Genomic DNA, 17,219 nt, shown 5'->3' with positions numbered 1-17,219 from the left:
ATTAGTGATAGTGCTGAGGGAGTACCGTCAGACTTCCCTTTCCTCTTCTCCCTGGGAATGAGCACTTAGCATCTTGTATAGTAAAGGTTAATAAGGTAAGTGAATACTGTGTACTTCAAAGAATCAATGAATTCTGATCTAGCAGAACTCTGTAATGAGTCTAGATTAAAAAAAAAAAAACACTAATGAGCTTCAGTTTTCTTCCTAAGAAGTAGGAGTTAAAAGGATCTCTCAGGGGTTTCAATTTGCAGAACTTGTGGATTTACATAAAACCAATACGAGGGATAACACATAAAATAAAAATATTATTCACAGGAAAGGCGTAATTAGTAGCATATCAATGTTAGATTATGGGTGGAGCACACAATTGGCCTGTGGGAGCTGGATTCGTTCATTCTTTGGCTCTGCATTGTCCTTGAGAACCCTACATGGGGCCCCCCAAACAAACACATATCTGGATCCCTTCTACAGCACATACGCAAACACCCACATCCAAAGCCCCCCAACTAGTATTAGCATGAGATGCCTATTGTATCAGTAGTACATCATAGAAATGAACATAAGATATATTAATTAATATACATCACTTTTTATTATACCCTGCTCAATTTGGCCATTACCTGAAAATGTTTGTGCTTTCCTGTATTCTGTTTCTGGTCTGAAAAGACAAATATACATTCTTATCAGTGATAACAACTGAGGATAAGCATTCAAGGCAAAGTTATTTTCATAAATATAGCATTACCTGCTGGTTAGCTTCTGCTTTATAACTAAAATCAAGAAAAAAAAAGACAGGGTAAGATAACTTTTGGTACATATAGGAAGCCATAACAATTAAAAATAAATTTGACCTACCTTTATATGGTTGATATTTTTTCCATAAGAAGAGAATACACATAGAAATAATCAAAAACAGAGATATTCCAGTTATAATTGCTAAAGGTGACAATGATTTCCCTTTCTGTGCAAGCTTCTCCAGTCCTAAATAAAAAACAAATAAAATGTGTTTTTAGTGTTTTGAGTAAAGATCAGTAAATTAGTATACAGTTTTACCTTCTTATGCACTACAATAAATGAGAGACCACTGTAAATATGTGCATTTGAAGAAGTCTGTGTATCTATCTATCGATATATATGTACATATATGTATTTATGTATGTGTATATTATGTAAAGAGGGCTAGGTGAAGGAGACATCTCCCTAAGACATTCAGAAAGTCTACCTATTTTTTTCTGAGCAGGTATTTCCAAGGTATATCACTTTGGCATGTGGATTATTTCTTATTTCAGATTAGCAAAATTGAGAATCTGTGGCTCACAAAACACTTTACTCCTCCTTTACCTCAAAGAATGAAATTTAGAAGATTTATCCACAGTTTACTATTTTTATAAAAAATAACCAGACAAATCTATCTCTATGGCAAGGCACATACCTCATTCATCTTCATCATATGAGTCAGCCTCTCCTTGTCATGTGAGTTCCACTCTTTCTTGGAAGCCCCAACCCTGTGACATTCCTATGCCAGGATATCTATATCTATATCTATATCTATATATGTATATACATATATAAATATTTATATATGTGCATATATGCATATACATGTGTAAGTGTATATATATGTATATATAATTTGTGTTACTTCCCTTTTGATTCTATTTCAACACAAACTAATAACCATGGAAAGATTAATACCAGTTCCATATGTTTATACATATATTTGTGTATGTATATATATGTATACACACATATCACGAAATCACAAAATCCCGTTAATCGTCAATTTCTTGAGCAGGCTCAGTAACCTCTCAATTCGTCCTTTCCCTGAGATCTTAGAAGTCTCTCTCGACTTGGCCTTCCCAAGGATGTTGCACTGGGGGCTCTTTCAGGGTCAGAGGAATGAGATCCAGCTTGCTACTGGATTTAGCATATGAATACACCATGGGAAGCTGGCAAGGCTGTCCCATGTGGGCAGGAAACTCTCAGAAGCTTGCCAATTTTTCCCAGAGGGAGAAGCAGGCTACAAGATATCGCAAGGCCACAAAGTGGCCGCGCCCTTCTGGGAGCTTGCTTTTAAGTCTCTTGATGTTGGCCGTTGATGGGATTACACACACCTGGGTTCCTCTGCCGGTACCTTCATGCGTGAGGCCTGTCCGAACGTGTGGAAAGGGGCCTTGAGCATGGCTATAGCTAGGTTCCAGTGTTCAGCTGCCGGGAGCTCTTTTCGGGGTGGGGAGGGAAGCTGGAGCCCATCCCCTCTGAGGGGTCCCGGGGAAGACAGCCAGGCGTGTGGGCAAGAGACTCTCTGCGTGAGAGTGAGTGGTCGCAAGGTCAATCTAAAGTCAACCTGCATACATACATACATACACACACACACATATGTATATATGGAGAGAGAGGGAGGAGCTTATTTAACCTATTAGAATCTTAGTTCATCTTGATTCACCAGACAAATGGAATCAAACTTGTTCTTTTTTCCTACTAGTCAGGCCAATGTTAATTTGATTGTTTTACTAGCACAAGAAAAATATAAAGGGATGGAGGAACATTTTTGTCTGTGCCTACAAGACCAATTGGAAGAAATGCATTTATTTCATAACATATGTTAAATTCTCTAAGGATAGTTGTGATTGGGAATATGATAAGTTATGGAGGGTGATAGTATGCTTTATTAGGTGTAGTAAATAGCACATCAGACTTTAACTGTTCATCACCACTGAACTTAGAGATTAGATTCAACTGCATAAAATATTCCCAGGTGTAAGGTTGCTCTCTTTCTCCTTTTCTCCAATTCTCTTTTTTAGCCTGATTTAAGGATGCAAATTAGTTTCCTAGGGAGATAGTAGATGATTAACAGTGTGACCCGGGAGGTTTTTTATTTCAATTACACTTTACTAATTTTTGACCCTTGAAGTCAATTTAAGTCCTAAAACAGAATATATGCATTATCTTTAGTGAAATAATTAGATTCCCTCCTTGTAACTAAAATTCACTTTAATTTCTTCCCTTTCCAGAGCTTTTCTCTAAGAGTTCACGATTCACAATAATCTACTGCATCTGTTGCACTGTCACTGTCATCCCGTTGTTCATCGATTTTGCTCGAACAGGCTCCAGTAACATCTCCATTGTGAGACTTATTGTTACTGTTTTTGGCATATCGAATGCACGCAGAGGAGAGAACCCACATGACACACAGTGACACAAAGAGAACGATGGAAAGGGAAAGGCTATGGGGACATGAAAGGTCTCCTGGGGTTAGCAGAGAGGGTGAAGAGGAGGAACACCAGATTTTGAGTGTAGGGCAGTGAAAGTATCCTGTATGATATTATATTGATAGCTGTCTGCCACAGCCCATAAGCCGTTAAGAGCCCTCTGATGTAAACCATCAAGATTGAACCCTAATGTGGACCCTGGCCTTTGGGTGATATTGATGTGATCTGTAGAATAATTGATTGGAACACATGTACCAGCGTTGTGGGATGTTGATTGTTGCAGGAGGCTGTCCACACAGGGAAATAGGTAGATGGTAAGTCAGTACTTTTTGGCTTAGTTTTGCCACAAATCTAAAAATGCTCTGAAAACTAAGATCTATTAACAGTGTACATGTAAAGCTGATCTGGATACATCTATTTCAGAGTCTAACTATTATACATCTATTCTTCATGATACTTGGATAGATGGAAAAAGAAATTTCTCAGAAAACTAAATCATTCTAGATATTACTAATAAGAAGGGATTACTGGGGGTGGGGACTTAGCTCAACAAATAGGAGCCCTTCCTTACATTCAAGGACACTAGGTCTGTTTCCAGCACTGCAGGATACCAAGCCCAAAGTAGACTTCCCACCTTTACCTCCAGCTCTGCAGGGTATGACCCTCACCCTCACCCCCAACACCAAAACAAAACAAAAACAGCTATTGGTTAATAAGAAATGATATTGTGTCAGAAGCTTTCTTATATTAGCCCAATTAATTCTCATAACATATCTATAAAAGGAGATGTTCTGTCTTTTTTTTTTTTTGCTAATTAAGAAAGTACCACACAGCAGAGCTACCCATGGCGTATTCGACATTCAATAACCTACTGCATCACTGTCATCCCATTGCTCATTGATTTGCTTGAGTGGGCACCACTAATGTCTCCATTGTGAGACTTATTGTTACTGTTTTTGGCATATCGAATATGCCATGGGTAACTTGCCAGGCTCTTTGAGAGGGATGGAGGAGTCAACCCAGGTTGGACGTGTGCAAGGCGAACACCCTACCCACTGCACTATCGCTCCAGCCCAACCTACTGCATGATCCATGAAAATATTTTTTATTTTAAAAATTAATATATGTATATGTTTAATTGAATCAACATGAGATAGTAACAAAGTTTTCATGATTGAGTTTCAGTCATACAATGATCAAACACTCATCTCTTCACCAGTGTAAATTTCCACCACCTATGTCCCCAGTATCTGTCTTGCCACCTTCACCCTACTCTACCCTCTGCCTCTATAGGAGGCATTTTTGTTTTCACTCTATTTTTTGGCATCATGGTTTGCAATAAGATACTGAGAGGCCATCATGTTTGGTCCTTTGTCTACTTTAAGCACACATCTCCCTCCCGAGCGATCTCTCCAACCATCATTGACTTAGTGGTCCCTTCTCTTTCCCAAATGCCTTCTCCCCCAGCACTTGAGGCGGCTTCCAAACTGTGGAGCGATCCTCCTGGCCCCTGTCTCTGCTGTCCTTGGGTGTTAGTCTTATACTATGTTATTTTCTTTTTTTTTTTTTTTTTTGCTTTTTGGGTCACACCCAGCAATGCTCAGGGGTTACTCCTGGCTTTGCACTCAGAAATTACTCCTGGCAGTGCTTGGGGGACCATATGGGATGCCGGGGATCGAACCCGGGTCGCCTGCTTGCAAGGCAAACGCCCTACCCGCTGTGCTATCGCTCCGGCCCATACTATGTTATTTTCTATTCCACAAATAAGTGCTGTCATTCCATGTCTGTCTTTCTCTTTCTGACTAATTTTCACTCAGAAGATCATGAAAATTTTAATATGGGATCATTTGTAATCCCCTATTATAGATGAGGGATCTGAGGTTTGCCCAGATTATTCAGGTAATAAGAGAAGTGCCAGGATCTTGAAACTACATGACTTCCCTTCTGATTCTATTTCAACACAACTTAGTAACCATAGAAATGTTAGTAGCACTGTAGCACTGTTGTCCCATTGTTCATCAAATTGCTCTAGTGGGCACCAGTAATATCTTCATCGTGAGACTTGTTGTTACTGTTTTTGGCATATCAAATACGTCACGGGTATCTTGTCAGGCTCTGCTGTGCAGGCAGGATACTCTCAGTAGCTTGCCAGGCTCTCCGAGAGGGCCAGAGGAATCGAACCCTGGTCGGCTGTGTGCAAGGCAAATGCCCTACCCACTGTGCTATTGCTCCAGGTCAAGAAGGAACCAAAGGGATTAAAGAAAACATAGCAACAAAAATGTAAATACATGATCACAAACTACAGGATACAGCAAATGCAGTACTAAAAGTTCTACAGGCTTGCATAGAGAAACAAGAGTAAGATCACAAATGAACAATTTAACATCACAGATTTAACAAAATAAAAATTGGGAGAGGAACCAAAACTAAACCCAAAAGTCAGAGCACAGACAAATGAAACAGAAACCAAAATTAGGAGAGAGAGTTACATCGGAAGGGTGTTTGCCAACACAGCCAACCCAGGTTGGATATTCCATACCCCATATGGTTTACTGCCAGGAGTAACCCCTGAGAATCACTGAGTGTGGCCCAAGCACAACGAAAATAAAAAAAGCAATTTTTCTTATAAATAAAATACATTTTAAGATGAAATGTTAGTACCAGTTCCATATATTTAGAAACAGGTAGGAAGTTCCTCCAAGAAATGCAAATAATATATTTTTCATATTATCATGTGAATCGGGCATTGAAAATGAATTTGGAGGCTAGAGAGAGAGACAGTCAGTGTGTAAGATGCTTGCCTCGCATGCAACCAACCAGAGCTTGATCCCTGCTACCACATACGGTTGCCCAATCCCTACCAGGACTGATTCCTGAACTAGAGCCAGGAGTAAGCCCTGAACACCACTGGGTGTGGCTCAACCTTCTCCCTTAAAAAAATGAATCTGGTAGTTATCCATCTCTGTCTAGTTTAATGTGGGAGTGAAAGACATGGGACATCATTTCTTCAGCCATGGAAAGCAGCCCAAAGATTTTTGGCAAGGTGAGGAACATGGAGGCCTATCACTTCTGCAATAAGCAATAGCACAGCATGTCGAGTGTTTGCCTTGCATGCGGCCTACCCACTCTGTCCCTCTTGGAGAGCCCGGCAAGCTACCGTGAGTATCCTGCCTGCATGGCAGAGCCTGGCAAGCTCCCCCTGGCATATTTGATATGCCAAAAACAGAACAAGTCTCACAATGGAGACGTTACTGGTGCCCGCTCGAGCGAATCGATGAACAATGGGACGACAGTGCTACAGTGCAGTGCTACCCTGTCACTGTCCATCATAAAGCCTCTGCTGAGATTTTCAATTGCTGAAATAAGAAATAAATCTTATTATTTCCTTATTTCCATTGTAAATCATAATACTCTCACAGATTTTCTACCTAGAATGTTTCTACCACATAATGTAATGTGGCTTATGTATACCAAACTGGAATTAAACACTCATGGAAATCATGTTATCTCTTCTAATGTTCTATTATTGGGGGTATGGTGCCACCAAAAAGTCAACCTGTACCTTCGGGGTGAGTGCATCAGCAGCCTAATAGTGCCTTCAGACTTCCAGATACCCCAAAATTGCTGCTGTGCCTTTGGCCAGACCCCAACAACTTGGGGCCAAGTTTACCAAGAAATTAACTGGCCAAAAGTTAGGTATGTGGGAGACATACCCGCAAACCACCTTTGGCTCAGCTATATAAGCTCAAAGCCTCCGCCCCTCTTGGAGAGCCTGGCAAACTACCGAGGATATCCCGCCCTTACAGCAGAGCCTGGCAAGCTACCTGTGACATATTCAATATGCCAATAACAGTAACAACAACATGCTCTTCATGTTCCTGGAGCAAGCAGATGCCATTGGGCTACATTAGCATGCGACAGGGACAAATGGAAATGTTACTGGCGCTTGCTCGAGCAATGATGAGCACAATGATGAGCAACAGGATGACAGTGATACAGTGTTAACATTTCCTCCTTTAAGTCCTTAAGAGTCAAGTATAGTTGTTTTTAATTATCAGTTATTAACCATTTCTGGTAAAACAATTATAATTTTTAATATACATTCAAAGAACTGTGCTCTGAAAAATTTCCTGCAATAAGATTATAAACCTGTGTGATATTTATTGGTTTGGAACATATTTTAAAATTAAGTTCCTTTAAACTTCAAAGGAAGAACTCTATACAAGGTAACTTAACATGAATATTAATGGAATTTTGTAGGCTTCGACTTCAACTAGAACATGAGAAAACTTATTTGAAAGATTGTTTTTCTTCTCTTTTGTTTGATAAGTTATGTGATAATTTCTGTTCTCCCACTGTGAGAAAGCTAGCTGCTTATTTTGGAACTACCTCAGCTCTTAGGTCATCACTTTGTGAGACACAGACTTTTTTCAAACATTGCACTTCTGTTTCACCGACTTGTTATTTCTAAAGAAGTGGTAACTTTGGGAGAGACACTTGACTTTGATTTTGAGTTGTATGTACTAGATCCTGGCTGGATCCCCAATACTATACAGTCCCTTTAAGCATGAGTGACAGTGACCCCTGACAGTGACCCCTGACAGAGTTAAAAGTATCCCCTCAGCACCACTGGGTTTGGCCCCAAAACCCTCTTCTTATCCCACAAAGGGAATATTAGAATAGTTGGCTTTTAATTTGTGGCAACTAAGGTAATTAAAATAAAATTTATTATGTACATAAACACTATATCTAATGTTATTTTAGAATTTTAAAATGTATATGTATACGAAAATTACACATTTTATAATATAAAGGATGCATATCACACACTTAGAAATAATAACAAAACATGTAATGCTCTGTTGCTAAATCCATGTAACTGATTCCTATGAAATACTTTTGTTGATTTCTGATGAATTAATATTTGAAGTTAACCTATGGATAAAATTCAACTGCTCTGACAAAATTGTAATTTGTGTTTAAAAATAAACATTTGATAGCAGCAAGGAAATAGATTACAGCAGCGATTAACAACATGTTGTTTTAACATAAAATCTGACTGACATTTAATAAGATAGAATTTAAACAGCAATGATATGCATTGGCATTTCATCAATTCATCAAGGACATGATTTTTTTTTTTTTTGGAGAAAGGGCCTTCCAGCGCACAGTGATACCCAGCAACCAGAAAGATGGATGGTGATGCAATGCTGCTTGGGTCCTGCTAGAAGGGATATGGGCAACACCCATTAGTGCTCCAGGGCTGTTGTTTGGGCGCCACAGGGCGTTGCACAGAAGACACGCACTCCAGCTCTTTAAGCAATCTCTCTGGCTCTGACACAAATGACATTTTTGCTGAAATGGGAAATAACTTTTGAGTACTGGAAGAGAATTTCTTCATTTTTCTGCAAGATTACTTCCTCATACTTTGGTTACCAAACATTACATAATAACTAGAGAGACAATACACTTTAAAATCTAATCTGTATCATTTTATTCATTTCTCTTTCTTTCTCTCTTTCTCTCTCTCTTTCTCTCTTCCTTCCTTCCTTCCTTCCTTCCTTCCTTCCTTCCTTCCTTCCTTCCTTCCTTCCTTCCTTCCTTCCTTCCTCCCTCCCTCCCTCCCTCCCTCCCTCCCTCCCTCTTTCTTTCTTTCTTTCTTTCTTTCTTTCTTTCTTTCTTTCTTTCTTTCTTTCTTTCTTTCTTTCTTTCTTTCTTTCTTTCTTTCTTTCTTTCTTTCTTTCTTTCTTTCTTTCTTTCCTTCTTTCTTTCTTTCCTTCTTTCTTTCTTTCTTGGCCTGCTAAGTGGTACTCAGGGATCCTGGGGGTAAAGTGTGTACCTTAACCTTTGTACTATCTCTCTGGCACCTTCACTACTGTGTTAAGTACAGACAACTAACAACTTTCTGTCATTTTAAAATGTACATAACCTAATTTTAAAGCAATGTTTTCATTAAGTTCAAAATATTTCATCATTTTCGTGAACCGGAGTAATAGTGTATCAGGTAGGGCACTTGCCTTGCACAAGGCTGACCCAGGTTCGATATCCAGCATTCCAAATAGTCTCCTGAGCCTGCCAGGAGTGAACCCTGAGTTAAGAGCCAGCAGCAAGCCCTTAGCAGAGCCAAGAGAGACCCCCCTCAAAAAAAAACCCCCATCATTTCCATCTATAATTATTATCTACTGGTTATTTAAACGTACATTGCTTGATTTATATTTGTTTGGAGCTTTTCAGAATTTTGGGGGGAGGGGCTGGCTTGCAGGGCTGGCAGGCTATACCCAGGGGCACTCAGGAGGTCAGATGGAGCTGGTGACTGACCCCAAGGCCTCTGTACTCGCTAGACTTGTGCTCCCCATGTCCAGTTTCTCAATTTCCTTTCTTCGATTAGTTTAATTCCACTTTAGTTAAAGAGTAATTTAATTTTAGTCATTTGAAATTAGCTGAAAATTTTTATAAAATGACCATAAATATATGGTAAGATGAAAACAAAGTTTAAAAATGTTGTTGAACATAATATTTTTTATTTCAAATAAGTCATATTTTTTTCTATTAATACTTAAGTATTTTATTGCTTTTTCTATCAACAACTTAGAAAGATATGCTATGATCTTCTGCTGTGGTTGTTGATTTTTCTACTATTTATTAAATTTTTGTGAATTTATTAGCTGTATCTTTGAGAGCTCTGCTAATGTTCATACAAATTCAAAATTTTTATATCTTTTTGCTTTATGTATATATATATCTTAGATTGTTTTGGGACCATACAGGGTGTGCGCAAGGCTCACTCTTGGCTCTTTGTTCAATGGTCACTCCTGACAGAACTCAGGGGATCTTATGTGGTCCTGAGGACTGAATTTGGGTTGGCCATGTGTAAGGCAAGTACCCTACCACTTGTACCATTTATCTGGCTTACTTTATTCTTTTTAAAAATAGAAATATATTGTTTTATTTCCACAAACTACTAACATAAAATAATTGTAAATAAATATCCCAAAGATTATAAGACAATATTGGGAAGCAGCTGTGGGTCTCCAAAAGAACTCTGACAAATGGGAGCTCAATTTTTAGTTTTTTGAGTAATGTTCACATTGTTTTCCAAAAAGGCTGGAGCAGTCAGCATTTCCATCAACAATGAATAAAGGTCCCTTTCTCCCCTCGTCTGCATCAGCACTGGTTGTTCTTGTTCATTTTCATCTGACCTGGCAATACCACTTCAGGGAATCTACCCTGGGGACCTAAAAACATACAGCAGAAATTCCATCTGCTTATATGTTCACTGCAGCATTACACACAATAGACAGAATCTGTAAACAACCTGAGTGCCTGAGAGCAGATGACTGGAAAAAGAAACTATAGGTGCATCTACACAATGGAATACTACATAACCACATGGAAAAGTGAAGTCATGAAAGTTGCTTATAAACAGATGGACATGGAGAGTATGATGGAGGGTATCATTCTGAAATGAATCAGAAGGAGAGAGACAGACATAGAAAGATTGCACTTATTTGTGGGATATAAAAAAAAACATATTATGAGACTAATGTCTAAGAAACAGAAGAATCAGAAGCCAGGACTGGTCAATGGTTGGATGTATGCCACAGGTGTGTGGGGGTGGAGGGCAGCTAGAATAGAGAAGGGAGTACTATGACAATAATAGTTGGAAAGGATAACTCTGGACAAGAACTGGGTGATGAAAGTAGGTAAAGAGATATACATGATAACTTTTCATACCTGTATTGCAAATCATAATATCCAAGGGGGAAAGAGGAAGAGAGAGAGGAGAGAGGAGAGAGGAGAGAGAGAGAGAGAGAGAGAGAGAGAGAGAGAGAGAGAGAGAGAGAGAAGAGAGAGAAACAGAAAGACAGACAGACAGGGAGAGAGAGAGAGACAGAGAAACAGAGTGGGAGAAAGAGACAGACAGACAGACAGGGAGAGAGAGAGAGATGGAGGGAGAGAGAAACAGACTGCAGATATACAGAGAGGGAGAGAGAGAAAGAGAAGAAAAGTGCCTGTCATAGAGGCAGGCAGGTGGAGAAGGCAGAAGGGAAACTGGCAACACTGAAGGTAGGAAATGTACACTGGTGAAGGCATAGGTGCTGGAACATTATCTGACTGAAATTCAATCATGAGCAACTTTGTAACTGTATCTCACATTGATTCAATTTAAAAAGTGGAAAACTGCAAAAAACATTAACTTTGACAAGTGAGCATCCATAGAAACTCTACTTTATTCTTATGAAATATTCCTTTTCATTTAAAAGTCCTTCTTGTCTTACCTAGTTTTACCTAGTCCTTATACTGTCACTGTAGCATTGTCATCCCGTTGCTCATCGATTTGCTTGATGAACCAGTAACCAGGCACCAGTAACGTCTCCATTGTGAGACTTGTTGTTACTGTTTATGACATATCAAACATGCCACGGGTAGCTTGCCAGGCTCTGCCGTGTGGGCATGATACTCTAGTTAGCTTGTCGGGCTTTCCGAGAGAGACAGAGGAATCGAACCCACGTGCAAGGCAAACCCCCTACTTGCTGTGTTCATAATTTCAAAAATATTTTAAAACTTTTTTCTTTTATTGTTTTGTGTTGGGGGGTTGAGTCATACTCATCTGTGCTCAGGGTTTACTCCTGATCTGTGCTCTGGGGTCACTGCTGATAGTTTGGGGGAACTATCACAGTACCAGAGATTGAACGAAGGTTGGCCATGTGCAAGGCAAGTGTCTTATCCCTTCTGCTATGTCTCTTGCATTTTCTTTTGTCCATATTCAGTGATGTTTGGGGCCTCCTGACAGTGCTTGGGATAACGCCACGGGGCAGATTGAGTGCAAGCTGCTGTAGGCAAAGCATGTATGCCAGAACTTTGAGTTATCTCCCAGGGTTTTGAGTCTTTGTCTTTCTCTAATTGAATGGGATAGACACAGATTTTATTTCAGTCCTTTCCCTCTCTATTTGCTTGTTTGTTGTACAGTTTTCGTTTGTCTTTTACACTTTAGATATTAAAAAAAAAACATCAAAATCAATACCTCTACCTCTTCCAAAATGTCAGACTTAGTTTCATACTGGAATTGGGAAAGCTAAGATTATGGGATTAAAATCCATACCTGGTAATTATTTCTGACTAATATTCTATGCTTTTTCTACCACTCCAGCCTGACCATTTTATAAGAAACATAAATTAAAACCTTCCATCTGTTAATCCTTTATTCACTTTTATCAGTGGGGACTACAACAGATAAATTAAATCCTTTCTTTGCTTGATTCAACTTAACTTTTTAATAAAATTTGCATCTTCTCTAAGAATTCTTTTATTCAGATTCAGCATCCCCAGATAGAATTGTTGTTCTTTACACTGACATGTTATCTACTCTATCATAGAGGGACAAGTTTGGAAGCGCTACGAAAGCTACTCAATTTATTTTTAAAATATAAATTTAGAAAGACCCAGACTCTGGTACAGTTGTCAGTAAGATAATATAGAAGACTCTCTTGAGAAACCAGCAGCAATAGTAAAACAAAGTAATAAAGAAGAAAACTTGTTAAGAAATATTAAATAATAGAATGACATGATAACATCTTGGTACCACTTTAGTATTCACTTTATCTATTTCTTCATTTTATATCTAATATTAATATCAAAATTAGCCAAGGGAATTTTCAGTTATGTACAATTATATATAAGCATTATGTGATGTGAGCCCAAATATACATTTCCCAACAGTGTGGTATAAATAACACCAGTAATAATAAGAATAAAGAATATAAAGTCTTATTTACGGGTACAGATAGTTTCAGAAAACCAAATATCTGCTCATCATCATTATCATCATCATCCTGTTGATTGTCAAATTTCTCAAGTGGTTTCAGTAATGTCTCCATTCGTCCTAGTCCTGAGACTTTAGAAGCCTCTCTTTGCTTGTCGTTTCCAATGGTGCCGCATTGGAGGCTCTTTCAGGGTCAGGGGAATGAGACCTATCATTGTTACTGGTTTTGGCATATGAATACACCATGGGGCTTTTGCGAGGCTCGCCCATGTGGGCAGGAAACTCTCACCTGTAGCTTGACAGGTTCTCCCAGAGGGAGAAGTAGGCTATAAGATGTCTTCCGGGAGCTTGGTTTTATAGTCTCTGGATGTTGGCCATTGTGGGATTACACGGCACCGGGAGCAGTCCCTGGGTGTGACCGCCTAGCTACTGGAAAATGGGGAATCTGGGTAGAAGAGGCCCAGTCCTGAGCCGAGCAGGCTTGGAGGTCTCAGCCCTGGACCCCACAAACCTGGGTTCTTCTGCTGGTTCCTTAATGCCTGAGGCTTGTCCAAACGTGTGGAGAGGGGCCTTGAGCATGGCTGTGGCTAAGGCTCTGTAGGTTTTCGGCCGTGGGAGCTCTGTTCACGGCAGGGAGGGAAACTGAAGCCCACCCCCCTCCAAGAGGCCCGGGGGAAGACAGCCAGGCACGGGGACAAGAGACTCTCTGCCAAGTATTGGCTACAAGTATTTGCTACAGTCAGGAAATTCTAAAGTTGAGACCAGAACATCAGTATTTGTTTCTGACTTTGTTTTGTTTTGCTTTGTTTCTGCTAATTTATTGTCAAAGAATGGTTTTTGAAATTGGCAGATTGATTTCTACCTATCCAGTATTTTCTCTAACCCTTAGTATGCCTTAATTATTTTACTTTTTGGTAGATATATTGCCTTCCATAAAGTTCAATAAGCTTGACCACTCAAACATGTATTTAATGCTAATTTAATACATTAAATACATGTTTGAGTAGCTAAATCTCTGCAAAACAATTGGCCATGAGAAAAATTATGCTTCAGTGTATAATCTCAGTGATTTCATTCTTCCTTCCACTTGGAAATGAAGGCTATGGATGTGGCCCTGGGGTATGGAGCACATGCCTTGGTTTGTTCAGTGGCACCATAAGAAACACCTTGAAAACATGCCAATAATTATTATTTCAGAATATTTATCCTAATGTCAAAGTTTGTTCTGGAGTACATCTTCTCTTTTTCAGAAACTTCCATGATTTTGAGGTAGACAGTAAGTTTGACATACTGTGGTTGGATGCCCCACAATAGGAAACATACATTTCCCCTTTCCTTTAAGTTTTCAGTCTCTTTTTATTGATATTTCATAAAATGACTGAATTTGCATTATTTTCCTACCCCTTCCTTTCCTCTTTCCCTCCCTCCCTTCCTTCCATTTTGGGTTTAATGCTGGCTGTGTGTTTAGGGATCGTTCTTGGCAGGGCTAGAGGACCATATGGGGTGCTGAGGTGCTGAGGATCGAACCCGGGTAGGCCATGTGCAGGGCAAGTGCCCTACCTGCTATACTATCTCTCTGGCTTCTGATTATTTATTTCTTTAGACTCCTTCCTTATTGTCAGGCTGTCTTTCTCCCTATAACCTCCGTATGGCCTGTATCAGAGAACCACCCAGTAATGAATGACCACCACCTGTCAACTCCAAACTTTAGATGTGGCAAAGATAAAGCCTAGAAAATGTTAAAATAGGGATTGTCCTTTTCTCAGAACAAAATGTCTTCTGTTAGGCCTCATTTTTCAGAACCTTCTGGTACATCTCTATCCTCTAACTCACCATTTGCCAGGTTTAGCGTTTGAAATGAGCTCTTTTTCATAAAATCAAACTGCCTTCCATATAAATGATAAAGTTGAAGGGCACAGCTACTATTGTCTCAGCTCTATGTAAGTATGTTTAAGAGAAAAGAGTTCTGAGACACCAACTTTAAAATAAGACCGTAGGGAAATCCTAACCCAGTTTCCACCTTGAAATATATACAGATTCTGAATGTAGTTCCAGATTTTAGCAGAAACTCCAGTGTTTCTTCTTTAAGAAAGTTTTCTCACTTTAATATATAGCATGCCATTCTCATTATTTAAACACAATTGACTCTTTTACCAAAGCCCTAGTGCAAATGCTATTTGCCCCCTCCCTAGGCAAACAAATAAAATGAAACAACATATTACAGTGCAAATATGGGCAAGAGGTGTGGTACAGAGGTGTGGTATCCATGGTATCATAGCCCTGCTGTTGGTGACTGTGACCCACGCAGGATAGCCATATGCTACCAGCCAGTGTGTCTTTTTTTCTAGATCAGAATAGAGTTCAGAGATCTCTCCCATCCAATCTTTTTGCTGATTAGAGCAGGTAACTAATTTCCTTTTAAAAATAAAAGTGCCATACTTAGGAGCATGCTATTTTCACTCCCCAGCAAGGCCTTTCCTGGAGACACAATTATTCTGAGTTAGATATTCGTGGATAAGTCATCTAGGTCTCAGCATCTGGATGAGAGAGCTATAGTTCTATCCCAGTTGTAATCACCAGTGGTCCCCAAAGAAATTTCTAGAAGAAATGTGTCCATTAATTTTCTTTTCTTGATCATTTTCCTATTCTCTTTATGGAAAGACATTCAATATAAATTAATATAAAAATCATGTATTTCTCAGGCCACATAAAAATTAAACATATTTTATGTCAAATTTCAAGCAGTGGCCCTGTGGTCACTGAGAACTTAATAAGTAACTCATCTGAATATTTTCATTGAATGTGACTATATGAGTTCTTAGTACAATTTTTTTCACTATACATATACAGGAGTGGAGTGATATCACAGCGGCTAGGCCATTTGCCTTGTACGTAGCCAATCCAGGTTCGATTCCTCTGTCCCTCTCAGAGAGCTGGCAAGCTACCAAGAGTATCCTGCCTGCACGGCAGATCCTGACAAGCTACCCATGGCTATTCTATATGCCAAAAACAGTAACAAGTCTCACAATGGAGACGTTACTGGTGCCCGCTTGAGCAAATCGATGAGCAAAGGGACAACAGTGCTACATACATATATATAATTTTATATCACAAAGGTAATTTAGACCCAGTTATACTTTACAGTAGGGACAGCTATACAAGCAAGTTCTTGTGCACGGTTCCCTGAGAAGCATCAGGAATGACGCCTGAGGACTGAGCTGGAAATAGCCTGTGACCATCAGCAGTATCATTCAAAAATTAAAAAGAAAAAAGATGAAATTATTTGAATTTCTATATTTTTTAAAAAACATATTATAAGTATTTTTAGTCAAAGATGAATAATATCTCATTTTATGGCAGCACACACTCTTATGGAAAAACTACAGCATAAAATAAGCTAAGGTGATGAGAAAATGCACACCATCCAATATATGTGACATAACTTTTAGAAAGAATGCAATCTATTGATGCTTTTAAGTCCTGGGAGTTAAAAGTTTATATAATGGTAAGAACAAGGGCATTGATTTAAGATATTGTTTTATCACTTCCTAGTTGTACGACCTTGTTCATTGTCCATTTTCTTTAGGATATCTCTCTTGAGATATCGGAAGGTCAATTAATATCTCAAATTTAATATGAATCAGAGATCACATAGGTGTTATGCACCATATGGTCTAGTCTTACACAGGCAAGAAAGCGCAGCACTAATGGTTACATTCTCCAGCATTCCTTGCACTAAATGGAAGTCTCCAATAAAATTTTTTATTTCTTGACCTTGTTAATTTCTTTTTATATTTCTGACCTTGTTCCTTCCTGTTTCTTTACATTTCACATTGTTATGCTGGGATATTTTGGTCTGCCATATTCTCTCATTCATAAAACTGGGAATTTTTGGGGGGGAGTTTCCAGGCATTAAATGCAAACATGCAAAGCATGTGCTCTATCACTGAGCTATATATCTGACTCTCCCTGTCTCAAAAACAAAGTCGCTCATTCATATCTTACAAGTTGACTTTGATTATACCAAACAAAACTTGGTTAATATAAAATGGGTCTCAAACATAGGTGTATCAACCTTCTAAATTATTTCAAATTCCCCACAGATCTTAGCACAGATAGCTCTTCAAAGTGTATAGTCATTAAGCATTCAACCAGTGATTATAAGAGATGTTCATTTATTCACTGTAGGTTGGTATACACAGTTTGTACTTTGAAGATTCATTCATTCATTCAGATGACAAAAA

General features: G+C 38.9%; 1 protein-coding gene across 1 annotated transcript in view; it reads right to left on the bottom strand.

Moving 5' to 3' along the window:
• The window catches only part of HEPACAM2 (HEPACAM family member 2), a 59,279-nt gene that overhangs the window by 7,854 nt on the left and 34,206 nt on the right, over positions 1-17,219 (bottom strand). Inside the window, exons 6-8 of the mRNA XM_004602181.2 lie at positions 856-981; positions 746-770; positions 621-658 (exon numbers count right to left, since the gene is read on the bottom strand). Of these exons, the coding sequence (XP_004602238.2) occupies positions 621-658; positions 746-770; positions 856-981 (189 nt within the window). The remainder of the gene's footprint in view (positions 1-620; positions 659-745; positions 771-855; positions 982-17,219) is intronic.

This window comes from Sorex araneus, chromosome 1 (assembly GCF_027595985.1).
Source record: "Sorex araneus isolate mSorAra2 chromosome 1, mSorAra2.pri, whole genome shotgun sequence".
Lineage (NCBI taxonomy): Eukaryota > Metazoa > Chordata > Mammalia > Eulipotyphla > Soricidae > Sorex > Sorex araneus.
This window is presented reverse-complemented; position numbering and strand designations above follow the sequence as displayed.